Here is a 13359-nt window from a genome sequence, read left to right on the forward strand (position 1 = left end):
ATATTTGAATCATGTATTATTATATATATAAAATAGTTGCAATATTTTATGAAGTAACACTTTGTCATATTTTTTTAAAGCGACATTTAATTATCTTTTTTCTGCAATAAAAAATTGATCCCCTGAGTTAGCAAAAAGGTGTACTGTAAAATTGCCTAATTTAGTTTTTCCTTCAAGTTATTTTGCGCAATACTGTTTGATATTTGGAAGTATACTGATGCAAAAATTAAAAATAAGTCTGCCAAATATCAAAGAAAGTCAAATAGCTCCTCAATATTTTGATTCGGCTCCTTCCTCACCTATTAACTTGTATAGTACAAATGTAGAAAAACTATATGATTCAAACTTTGCAAGCAGCAACGCAACATATGAATTCAAAGCGTATGAGGCCCTTAAGAGACTTAAAACAAAGTTGAGCGCACAGGGAATGTTGAAAATGAAAAAAAATTATGCTTTTATTTACTCAAAAGTTTTAATTTTAAAGTAATTTTAATATGGGACACTGGTTTTACAGCTTGCATGCTAGTTGCTTTTTTTTCACCAATTTTGCTTATATTTTTTCATGAAACCACCTTACCAAGTTCATGTTGGTTTACCGGTTTGCACAAGTATTTTTGATTAGGTTTTTTTAAATTTCACCACCTCGACCATCAGTTTTTTGAGATCTCAAGTGTTCGAAAGGTTCTGTAAATTGTGTATTGATTCTTTATTACATTATATTAAAATAATTAATTTCACAAAAGACCTGCTTAGTTACAAATTTTATTAATGTATGCATATGATGGACCTGCTTAATCAGTAAATAGTTATTTAGTAACAAAATTTTTGAAAAATGTTAGCTTTAGACATTTTCCTCACTTAAAAAAGAGAAATAAGGTCCTTAACATTTTACAGTTTGTATAATTTTGTAAAAGTTATGTGGTATAAAAAATTAATCTAACATCAAATGACAGGAAACCATCTTGTATTGTTCTTATTTTCTTTTACAGCAGATAGCAGCTAACATTACGTCGGAATGAAAAATGCAGAAATTTCTACCGGGTAAAACGCGGAAGTGTTGAGCGGAAAATTTCTCCTAATCCTAAACTATATCGCTGCCCCAACCCAAACTCTCAGTCAATGTTGCAGCACTCCTTTGCATGCAAAATTAGTCGATGTATGCATTAAAGCCCCCAAGCCCTTAACCTTATTTCCAAACTTTACTCCTGCATTTTATTCGCGTTCCGCATTTCTGCATTTTACCAATGACGAAAATGTTACACAAATTTTTTGTACGAAAATTCAATACAAGTTGATAACTTCTACAATAAATAATTCTTATGTTTCAATGTTTAAAAATTGCAAAATTATCTTATTAATAATATCGAACTATATCTTATTGAAAATAATGGTTTTTAAAACTTCAAAAATCACACACATATGATAACTTAAACTAAAAGAATCAAAGTTTTTTCAAGCTCTAAAAATTAGACTAACGCTAAATGCTCAATAAAAAGTTCAAAAAATAATACCATTTTTCCATGCTTTATATAAGGTTACTTTATATATATATATATATATATATATATATATATATATATATATATATATATATATATATATATATATGTTTGTGTGCCACAAAACTTGAAATCAATTTTTGAAAGCTTTTTTCTCAACCAATTTTGCTCAAATTTTGCACACTTAATCATTTTCGATGACAATACAAGGAAATGGAAAAATTTGACCAAAAAAAGTTAATTAAGTTAACAAAAATTTAATTTGTATTTCCCCATATATTTTATTTATTTGATATGAATTGCGTATTACGTCACAAAAATCATTAATTTGCAAATTATTTGCTGTTTCGAAGACATTAAAGCGCAGCGATTCAAAACCTATTGTTTTAAGTTATTAAGTAATAAGTCTTAAGTTATTAAGTTAAAAACCTATTGTTTTAAGTTATTAAGTTAATAAGTCTTAAGTTATTAAGTTAAAAAAGAAAAATTTAGTAAAAACAGTAATTTTTAAATTAAAAAAAAAAAAAAAACAGTAATTTTTCCTTCTACAAAAGATAACAAAAATAGAGTTTCTAGGCCCAATAGAATTCTGCTTGCATAAAGCATGGATTTGAAAAAAGAATTTTTTTTTTGATTTACTAGTTTAAACTAGGTTATCAGTTACTGAAATAAAGAAATCAAGACAATTCATTTTTTGAACAATTTGTAAATTATTAAAGTAATAATTCAAAAAAGTATTGTTGTTTTTCGAATAATTTGTTACGCATTTTGAGGAGCTCATTTGCAAAACGTTTTAAGTACGAGTGAATTGATTTTGAGAAAACAGCGAAAAACTGTATTTCCCTAAGTTGTGCATCAACAGAAAATGATTCTTTCTTTTCCATTTTATGGACAAAAATTTTTCAATAGGTCTAATATTTAAATGGATGATAAATTTCAGTATATAGAATGTGGAGGTGGAATGAATTCAAATTTTTTATTTTTGTTACTTAGCGCGTTTTGCAAGGGGCTCTTCATTTAGTCTAATTTTTAGAGTTGGAAAAAACTTTGAATTATTTAATAAAACTTAACAAAATCTAATGTTTGATTTTTGAGATTTTTTAAAAAAATAATTATTTTATCAATTTACAATTTTTTTTAAAAAAATAATTGTCCTGACTGACTTTACTTCAGTAAAAGTAGTAAGGACAACATCCGGTTGATAGGACAGTTGATAGTAACTTTGAAAAGTGTTTGTTTACCTTCTGAACACGATGTAATAATAAGCTTTTTATCTCTGTATATAGTTACATACTTTTTATATAAAGCGCTCAAAATCTATTAATAACCTTTTTATATTTAATTATATGCTTTTTATGTTTTAACATAAGAAACATATTTCAAAAACTAAAAGATGTAATTTGTGAACAAGTTAGTTTGATGAAACATTTCTTACGAAACAATGACAAAGATAAAACAAACTAGAGAAAATACTTAGAAAAACTGGATCAATTAACTGACATACAATTATAATAAATTTTATTAACTTAATTAATGCATATGCAGAAAAGTTGATAAAAAATGATGAAAAATGACTAAAAATGAAAATAAAATTTAGAATAGACTGACAAAGATCAGTTGACAGAAAATTAACTTGGCGGAAAAAAATCTTTTTATTTTTTCTCCCGCTAAGTTAAAAAAGTCAAGAAAAATGAAAAGTCATCTAGCATGTAAGAAAAGACTATTATGAAAAAACTTTTTCGAGCTTTAATTAATATATATTTATTATATTTAATAAAATTTAAAATAATTTTATAATTAATATATCATTATATATAACTATAATGCAAAAGTTTGATTTTTATCTTAAGCATTTCATAAATCTTTGTCAGTCTATTCTAAATTTTATTTTCATTTTTAGTATAACTAGTATAACGTATAACTGCTTGTTAACTCTTATTAAAACAACATTAACATAAAGAATTGAGATAAACTAAAATATAATTATTTGTAAATTGAACCAGCTAAAATTATATTTTTTAGTTTATAATTTCTTACTTTACTAACCAATTCTTAAATTTAACTCTTTAAATTACTAAATATTTTGAAAGTTTAAAAGCTAAATAGTGTAAAACATTTTATATTTTATTTATTTTTTGCATTTTCTTGGAAAATGTTATTTTATAATGATGCATTTTTCGGGGCTTAATGATAAGACTAATTTTGTCTTCTTCTAGCCCCAGTCATGTAAATTTTTCTTTATTTCTTTTATTAATTACGATTGTAAAATTATTTTACTAACTGGTAAATACATAACATATTATTACAAAAATTTATCAGAGACATGTGTTTTTTTAACCCTAAAATTTCCCCTCTTAAATTAGAAAATTAAAAAAATAATTATGAAAAACCTTTTTTTAATTTGGAACTGCCAACCTAATTCCGATAAAAATATTTTAAAAGTTAAAATTGGAAAAACCTTTAAGAAATGTAAAATCCAATTTCTACCTGAATGGCGGAAGTGACGAATGGTGATGCTGCCAGGATCTTCTAAAATTAGAAACTCATTTAAAAAAACGAACATTGTATCTCAAAAAGGGTTTGCAGTTTTGTATCAAACAAATAGTCGGATTCGTAAATCTGGATTGGCTTCGGCTTCAGAAACAATAATTCAAAAATTTAATGGAGCGTGCACTCTCATTCTTGAGAATGAGAGTAAACGTTGTCTGCTGTGGTTTGCCTACCGAATCCTATGTTTGAATTTCTTCTAGCTCACAGTTTTGGCATAATTAGTTTTGCCAAAACTGTGAGCTAGAAAAAAACTACACACTAAAAATTAAAGGTAGAAATTTTTAGTTAAGGTAGGATATGTGATATACCCTTAGTAAGGTATAATTTTCTACCTTATAAGGTAGAAAATTATACCTTTAAGTTAGAAAATTGTATAACAAATAATTGTTTTTAATATAATTTTCTACCTTAAAAGGTAGAAAATTATACCTTACTAAGGGTATATCACATATCCTACTCTAAGGTAGAAATTTCTACCTTTTTTTTTTAGTGTGTAGAATATCTAGTCTAGATATGGTCCAAGACATATTATGTCTTGGACCATATCTAGACTAGATATCCTAGTTTTTAAGTAATTCCGTGAAATTTGAACTGATTTAAACCATGATTTTTCCTTAAAACAAAGCTGCTCCGTTTTTTGTTTGTAAACATTTCTTTATTTTTTTATTATCTTATTATAGAAAACATAATTTAAAAAAATAAAACAACAACAACAACAAAAAAAACAAAGATTCAAATTTTAAATGACTTTGCTTCTTGATCTGTTTACAAAAAGCTGATACTCAAAAGTTTTTATGAAAATATTTTTATGTTTTTCGTTTTAAAAAACTGTTTCGTAATACATAAAAAAAGTGTTGTTTTTCAATATTGTCGAAGTTTAAATTTTAACAATTTGATCGCCTCCCCGTCATCTAAATGAAAAATCTTATATGGAACTTGGGGGTCGTCCATAAATTAGGTCACTCAATTTTTGACATTACCTCCCCCCTCCTTCGTAATGCATCGTAACAGTATATTGACACCCCCCCCCGATGTTACACAAAAAAATTTGTAACCCACCCCCTATAATTTTTTTTAAAAGTTAATTAATTATTATTTCAGTCTGTTTTAATTTTTTTTTTTATCAGCCAAATAGTGTAAAACTGCATAAACTCCGTGTAAAACTGTATAAATTAACATCGCTATTCTAAACATAATACCAATTTTAAATAGCTAACTATTCTTCCGATATATACGTGCAAAAATATTATTTTATAAATAAATTTTTTTCGCATCCGGCAATGTTAACGTGGCCTTTTGTCTCTCGATGTCGAAATATTTTTTTTTTTTTAGTTAGAGAACAAAAGTTGTTGGCGGAGTACACATCGACTAAGTAAGATATAGGCGCAGTTGATTTTACAATCAACATGTAGATACATCAACTGAGAGTTTTGGTTTGGTCAGATACTCTTTTATTTAAAAGAAGTTCTTTTCTAGATTTAAAACTAAAAAAAAATAAAATGTTGCGTCACAATATTGGAGCCCCCCTTCCCCCTCGTAACAAATCGTCACAAAATCGCCCCTAATGTGTGACGTAATTTTTGGACAACAGTTATATTTTGAGAAAATTGTCAGTTATATTTTGATATAATTGGCGCCAACCCTGCTCGTAAAACCTTTCCAGAAAAAATAAACAATATAGAGAAAAGAGAAAATATTAAGGTTGTCTAGTTTAGACTATTTGTTTTTTCACTAATTTAGAAAACGTTTAATGTCAAAAACCAGATTAGGAAACGACAAAGGTCCTAATCCTTTAAAGGATTTAAAAACGTTTTTAAACCGCTTTTCTTGAGCTTAGAAAAAAAAAAGCTAATTTTAATAAACTATATGTCAAATTCACTTTTTTATGGCGCGAAAGTCTTGACAACAGCAACCCCGCTTTAAATTTTGTTTTATTGACTTAGGTAAAGACTAACCAGCAAATTAAGTTCTTACGTAAAGTACTTAAACTCTGATAATCATCAGACATGATTCCAAAGTATTTATTTACAATTTCTCTATATAGCCTTTGGTCTTTAAGATGCCAAAAATATAAAAGTATTTTTTTTTTATTTTTATTTAAAATGCCAAAAATATAAAAGTATTTCCTTATAGTAACGGACTATTCCTAATAGTAATAGTGTCATTTTTTAGAAGTAGTAGAGGTTTTACAATTAGTAATAGTAATACTATTACTAATGGTAAAACCCCTACTACTTCTAAGTAGGGGTTTTACCATTAGTAATAATAAAACAAAAACAAAAGCAAGAGTAAGAAAAACTTTTTGTTATTATTTTGTTTACCTCACTTTTTGAAAAAGTGTAACAATTATATATATATATATATATATATATATATATATATATATATATATATATATATATATATATATAAATATATATATATATATATATATATATATATATATATATATATATATATATATATATATATATATATATATATATATATATATAATGCATTTTTTAATTGCCAAAGATTTATGATTTTAACTGCCATGAATTTGTGAATATATCATTTCAAAAAAGCAATTATATTTATTTTTTTCCTTGTTTTGAATTTTAAATATTTGTTTTTCTAAATATTTTAATATATTTTATAAATAATTTTATCTTTGCTTTAAGCCTATTTCAAATTATTCTAATGTTATAAATCTGTTCTTAGAGGTCTTGTGACCCCTAAATACAGATTTGTTTGTGTCTCTCTTTGGTAGAAGAGAGCACATTGCATGTTATTTTTTGCACTGTTCTGCAGTCAAAGTCTAGTTAAAATGATTCTTCCAATAAAAAAAACATGAACTGATTTTTTAAAAATAAATTAGCCTTCAAAATAATAGTTTATTATTTAATGTGTAATATGCATTTTTCTAGAGTATGTTATTTAATCAGTATTCATCTGAACAAGAACCTGAGGTTGTTGAAGTCTTTATTTCTGATAGACCAAAAGTCAACTTAGAAGAACCTACAGTTTATGTTGAAAACGGTGAGCAAATATGTTATATGTTTCTCATACCTTTATGGATTATTTGTTATTTTTTTAAAAACTTTTTATGATACTGTGTAAAGCAGTGCAATTAAAATCTTATCCCTATTAGTAAATTATTTATTATTCCTGTGTTAAAAAATTTTAAATGTTTTGAAAAAAAAATTGCTAAAAAAAGTACATTAAATAAAGTAGTGTATATAAAAAGTACATAAAAAGTACATATAATTAAAAAGTACATATAAAAAAAGTACAATAAATATGATTAAAAAAAAAGAGTAAGTTATATTAAAAATAATATGCTTACAACAGATAAAAATAAGTAATAGTTGTTCTCTTTGTGAATCAAATGTTAATCATTCTCTTGCTATATTTCTACATTTTCAAAGTTAAGTTTCAAAAGTAACAATATGAATAACTGTTTTGAAATAAAAAAATGTTGAGATCAAAAATAAAGCTTGTTTATTCAAATATTTTTTATGATACCCGCTATGCAGCAGATAAATACATTTATCTATTTTTTGGTGCAAAAAAGAATTTCATGAGGTCATAAAAATTATTAAATCAGCATTCATATAATTATCAAATATCTTTTTTTAAGCTTTCTATTAAAATATAGATTGCATACTCCAATTTTTAGAATAATTATCCCCTATTTAGCAGAATTAAATGTATTTTTGCCTTGAATTTTTTTGATATTTATTTTTTCAGGACTTTTAGCCATAGCCAAAGAGCTTTGGAGCTTTTACAGGTTTTTTTTAGGTCTCTTTTTTTTAGGTTATAGTTGAATTTGCTGCTATTATTTTTATAAGCTGCTAATATAAGTTGTACTTGTATACAAAATAAAATTGAAACAAAAAATAGGCAAAAAAAAAAAAAAAAGTAGCGCAAGGCTAATCTGAACAAAAACATTTTAAACTTTGTATTTTTTTTCTTCAGCTTTTGCTTCAACTTTTGCTTCAACTTTTTCTTCAACTTTTTATTTTTATTTTTACATTTTTTACATGTGTCAAGTCAATGTTTTAAGCATTTTTAAAGAAAAGCATATTGCATTTGCAGAGCCTGATACAAAAATACGCCTTGTTCAGAATAGCCCATGAAAGGGCAAATAGTCCATGAAAGGGCAAATAGTCCATGAAAGGGCAAAGAGCCCATGAAGGGGCTGAACAAAAGTCAAAATATATTTTTTGTGTGCAAAAAAATGCTTTCTAATATTGCTTTTATTTCTATTTATGATAATTTAAATTAAAAGCAATAAATTTTATTTCAATAAAATTTATTGCTTTTAAAATAACAGCTCAAAGTTAAGGAGTCATTATCTTTCGTATTCTCTGCTGTCATCAGCACTTTTTGCCAGCATTTGATGGATCTAATAGATATAGACCTGAGACTCTAAAACCAGATTCTAAATTTTTTCAGTTTTACTTTCAGCCAAGTTAATCTCAGTAAATTTGAAAAAATAACCTTGTTGACCAACATATAACTGGATTCTTAAAAAATTTCGCAGTTAAAGTGTTTTTTAAAATATATATAAAGTATTTTTTGAAAATAGTATAAAATTGGAGAGATTCTTGCTTACTATGTAAGCAAGAATATCTCCAATTTTATACTCTTTTTATAAATGTACTCTTTTTAAAAAAAAATCACTGATGCTATGATACTGAAAAAATTCAAAATAATAAATATCCATAATTTCAGCCTATACAGAAAATTCTTTTAATCTAATTGTCGATTGCAATTTAATTTGTTTGATATTTAATTATTAAGATAATAGAAATTTAATTTTTTTTGAATATTTTTACTCCATTATTACAAGCTAAATAATTTTTTTTGTTTTAAATGGAGGTTTAATACAAATCCCTTCATTATCATTCAAAAACAAGGTGGTTATCTTTGTTTACAGCTATTCACAGAATTTTAGAAATTTATCCAGCAATAAAATTGTATTTTTTATCTCAAGACCAAGGACATTAAATAATAACAAAAATTTTTGAAAACTGAAGCTTACCTTTTGTTAATTAATTCTCTCATGTTTGTTTTTCACAGCCATATAAAAAATATTGAAAAAACAAGCAAACTCTGTTTTGAAAGTGATGAACGTAAATGAGGCTAATTTGACAGAGAGAAAAGAAAAAATTTTTTTACCATTACAAGTGAGACATATTATAAAGCGTGAACAAAACACATGTTCAGTAATTACCAAGGAACTGTTAAATGTTTATCAAAGGGGTATATTATATTTAAATACACAAACAACATCTAATTCAAAATGGATTAAATATTTTGAAGAAAGAAATGATACAACATCTATAGAATTCAGAAAGATATGTACTTTTTTTTTGCAACGCACAATGCAAATGTAGAAAGAATTTTCAGCATGATGAAGAGTGTTTCTGAATGAGTAAAAAACTTGCTTATGATACAACTTTGAAAATCTTAGTTTTGAAAAATTCTTTAAATTTACTGTACGAATAATAAACCTTTATCAAACAAAGTTAGAAACAAAACCAATTATAATTTCTTGTAAATTATTTTAATTTATCTTATTATTATTATTATTGTTATTATTATTATTATTATTATTATTATTATTATTATATTATTATTTTTTAAACATCTTCACTTCCAACAAGGCTGCAGGCCCCCACTGTTAGAGCTGGAAGTTACAGGATGAGAAAAGATGAAGTTTATAAAGGCTCATTCCAGCTCAATTCGGTGCCGAGCATTAATTAATGCTTGGTACCATGCCGTTTTGATAATTTTCGGAATACAAACTTATATTAATGAAAGAAAACTTCACTCCAAATTTTAACATCTGACTCCTTACAGTTTCAGAGATATCGATACTCAGTCTCAGTCTCTTTTTTGATTATTTTTTTCAGCGTTATTTATTTTTTAAGCTAATTACATAACACAATTAGCTTGAACTTATGAAATATTTGCTCAATAGCGTTGAAAATTTGTACCTAACTATTTTTTAGGGAGAGGAACTCACGAACTTAAAGCTTCCCTATAAAAACTCAATTTCAAAATGGTGTAACACTTTTTATAAGTTTTTTGATGCCCCCTACAAAAAGTAGTATATCTTGAGATGCCTAAAAGATGAAAATTTTTTTTGATGGTTCTATATATAACAAACTCTTTATTACAAAAAAACTGCAGGGGTTTTCTTTTTTGAATCTGATTTATTTGCATTGAAAGTTTTTATAAAAAAATTAAGCAAAATTGTTATTTAATAATTTAAAAAAAAATTATATACATTTTTTTGTGTGCATTTAAAAAAAATTTTTTTAGAATCTCAGGTACAGTTCCAATATATAAACTTGTTTGCATTTCATATTAAAAATCTTCACTTTATGCAACCTTTATGTTCAAATAATTATTTTAAAATTATTTCTTACAGAACTAAAATATAATATAAAAATATTAGTGATAAAGAAAGATGTCCAATAGGATAAATAAATGAATAAAATTGTCACAAACAAACATCCAATGATATCAAAAATGATTTGAAAATCAAAATATCAAAAACGAAATGAAATCTAATAATAAGAAGTTTTCAAATTTCAATTATGTAGAGACCTGATAATTAGTCATTCTTGCATTGAAAGTAATGAAAATTCAATGGTTTGCTTCCGTGAATATGTTTCTATAAAACATTACTTACAACATTAATTACATTACAATTCACATAACTTGCTGTGATCCATTTAATTCATACAATGGAAAATTAGTTAACCATGAAGCTTTTTTTTAAACTTTATTTTAATTATATATGCTAGATTTTTTTGCAAAGTACTTACTGAAGTAGTAATTATCACTTGTGTTTTTAGGACAATGTAAAGAAATTAATAAACAACTTGCTGGAAAATTAAAAAACATCGGTATTAATGTTATTCCTGGAGAAAGATATGTCCATAATGTATAATTAAATTGATGTCATTTAAGGATGATGGACCAGGAGAATCGACTTGCAGCCAGATTTATGAAGATGAAGATAATGAACTTCTTAAATCTCAATTGTTTTTTAACGGCTATGAACATAAGTACTCTCAAAACACATGCTGTGAATAGTCACTCAAGAGTTGCTCTCTATAAAAAAAAATCAATACATGTTCAAAAAACACTAAAGTTAGGTATTGTTATTTAAGGACTTTAAATAAAGATCCTGATCAGTTAAGCCAAGAAGATTCCTTCAATAATATATCTAAGAAAGTTAAATGTAAATTAAATGATATGGATATACTTATAGGAAAAATTAAGGAAAAAATGTTAACTTTCAAATGGAATCAGAAAATTCAATTAACCCTGGGTCCAATACCTTGGTCTAATAAATGTACAGAAAAAAAATTTAATGTTACTAATTTTGGTGCAGATATCATGCAAACTCCAGCTGAAAAATGGTATTTTATCTTTCCATGAAAAAAAGAAAAAGGAAAGGAAATATCTCATTGTATGTATGTGTATTTACTGTATGCTAAGTTTAAAACCAGTGAATCTTGATATAAAGACTTGTTTTTTTCACTTTTGCTCAAATCGTCCAAAACGGTGCATTACATGCTTGTTTGTAGTAGGGCTAACCAGAAATGCATGATACATTGTTGCCCTTTGTGTCCAGAAGATTCTATATTAAGACATTATCTTAAAAATGAGTTCAACTCTCAAGAAGATATTGATGAAGATGATGGTTATTGTATAGATTACAAACAATGGAAGATTACAGACCAATCTGAGCTAGTAAGTCTAACAAAAAATCACAAGTAGCTTCATTAATATTCTAATAAATAAAAGTTACAAAAACTTACTGTTCATTGCTACATTGCAAAACATTCATACATTGCTGATTTTTTTAAAGAAATTAGTATATGAATTGTGGTTTAGAATTATAAAACTTTAAATGCAAATAAATCTGATTTAAAAAAGATTACCCTTGCAGTTTTTTTGTTTTATGGCATTTGTTACATAAGAACATTAGGAAAAAATTTCATAATCATATCTTTCAGTTATCTCAAGATAAACATTTTCAAAAAATATAAAGTATTAAATTATTTTGAAAGTGTTTAATTTTTAAGTGTTTTATCCATAATTTTTGAGTTCCTCTCCCTAAGATAATGTCGTAAGTAGAAAATCCTTCATTAAACATAAAGGTTGTATAAAAGTATAATTCCAAAGAACTGATTTTTGATAGAAAAAACTAAACAAAAAAGAATTTTTGGAGTACTTAGAAACAGTTGGAGTAAAAGGATGAGACTTAATTAAATGACAATTAACACGAAAATAAATTTTAGTAGATGACACAAAAGACGCTAGCTCTTTAAAGCAGCGCCCATTATAGTATTTATAGAAAAGAGAAGAAGAAGCAACATTCTGACGATGTGACAATAATTGGAGGTTGGCAGCAAGAGCAGGTCCAACTATGTTTACAAAAATCACTTAAGATACTAGAGTGATAAGAATGTAAAGGAATGAATCAACCTGTTTGTTGGCTATATCAAGTAGGATGGGATTAGTGGAACCAAGAGATAAAGGTGATGAAAAGTTCCTAGCAAACAATTCAGCTTTGCTTTTAGATGAGGTTGCAGAATCTGAACCATGCAGGAGATGTGAAATAACAGATTTCAGGGTGTCCACTCTGCTGGAAAAAAGGCTGTTTTTGAAAAGCGCTCTGGAAAACTGGGAAATTAATTCTTTAAGCAACATTGATGATGGAAAAACTAGAATTTTTTTCTTTAATTGCTGTTTAGTTGCCTAATTTTTGCTATTAATTTTTGAAGGTTATTTTAAATCTTACTAACAATATTTATTCATTTTAAAGTTTAAATTCATAAATTCATTTTAATTTAATAAAAAATAAATAATTTTTAATTTAAAATAAATAAAAAATAAATAATTTTTAATTTAAAATAAATAAAAAATAAATAATTTTTAATTTAAAATAAATAAAAAATAATTTTTGATTTAATAAAAAATAATAAAAAATAAAAAATCATTAAATTCATTTTAAAGTTTAAATTCATTTTAAAGTTATTTTTAATTTAGAATAGTATTGTTATTTTAGTTAGTATAAGTATGGAGTTAGTTAAAAAAGTTAAGCTTCAAAGGCGATTTAAAGTTGACTGGTTGAGCGATGATAACTTTAAAGATTAGCTAAAGAAAGGTCTTAAAGATGATACTAAAGTAAGATGTGTGATTTGCCACAGATCAATAGGATTCTCTTCAAGTGGGTGATCTGCCTTGACAAATCATGCAAAAGGAGCAAAGCACAATATAGAATTAAGAAAAATGAAAG

At 25.6% G+C, this 13359-nt stretch overlaps 1 protein-coding gene across 2 annotated transcripts in view; it reads left to right on the forward strand.

The window, feature by feature from the left end:
• Nucleotides 1-6949: 6949 nt before the first annotated feature.
• The window catches only part of LOC100206623 (chromatin assembly factor 1 subunit A-B), a 95505-nt gene continuing 89095 nt past the window's right edge, over nucleotides 6950-13359 (forward strand). Inside the window, exon 1 of one of the 2 annotated variants that reach the window (XM_065816801.1) lies at nucleotides 6950-7070. In XM_065816801.1, the coding sequence (XP_065672873.1) occupies nucleotides 6962-7070 (109 nt within the window). In that variant the 5' untranslated portion in view covers nucleotides 6950-6961. The remainder of the gene's footprint in view (nucleotides 7071-13359) is intronic. The other variant, XM_065816802.1, reaches the window with a different exon arrangement.

This window comes from Hydra vulgaris, chromosome 13 (assembly GCF_038396675.1).
Source record: "Hydra vulgaris chromosome 13, alternate assembly HydraT2T_AEP".
Classification (NCBI taxonomy): domain Eukaryota; kingdom Metazoa; phylum Cnidaria; class Hydrozoa; order Anthoathecata; family Hydridae; genus Hydra; species Hydra vulgaris.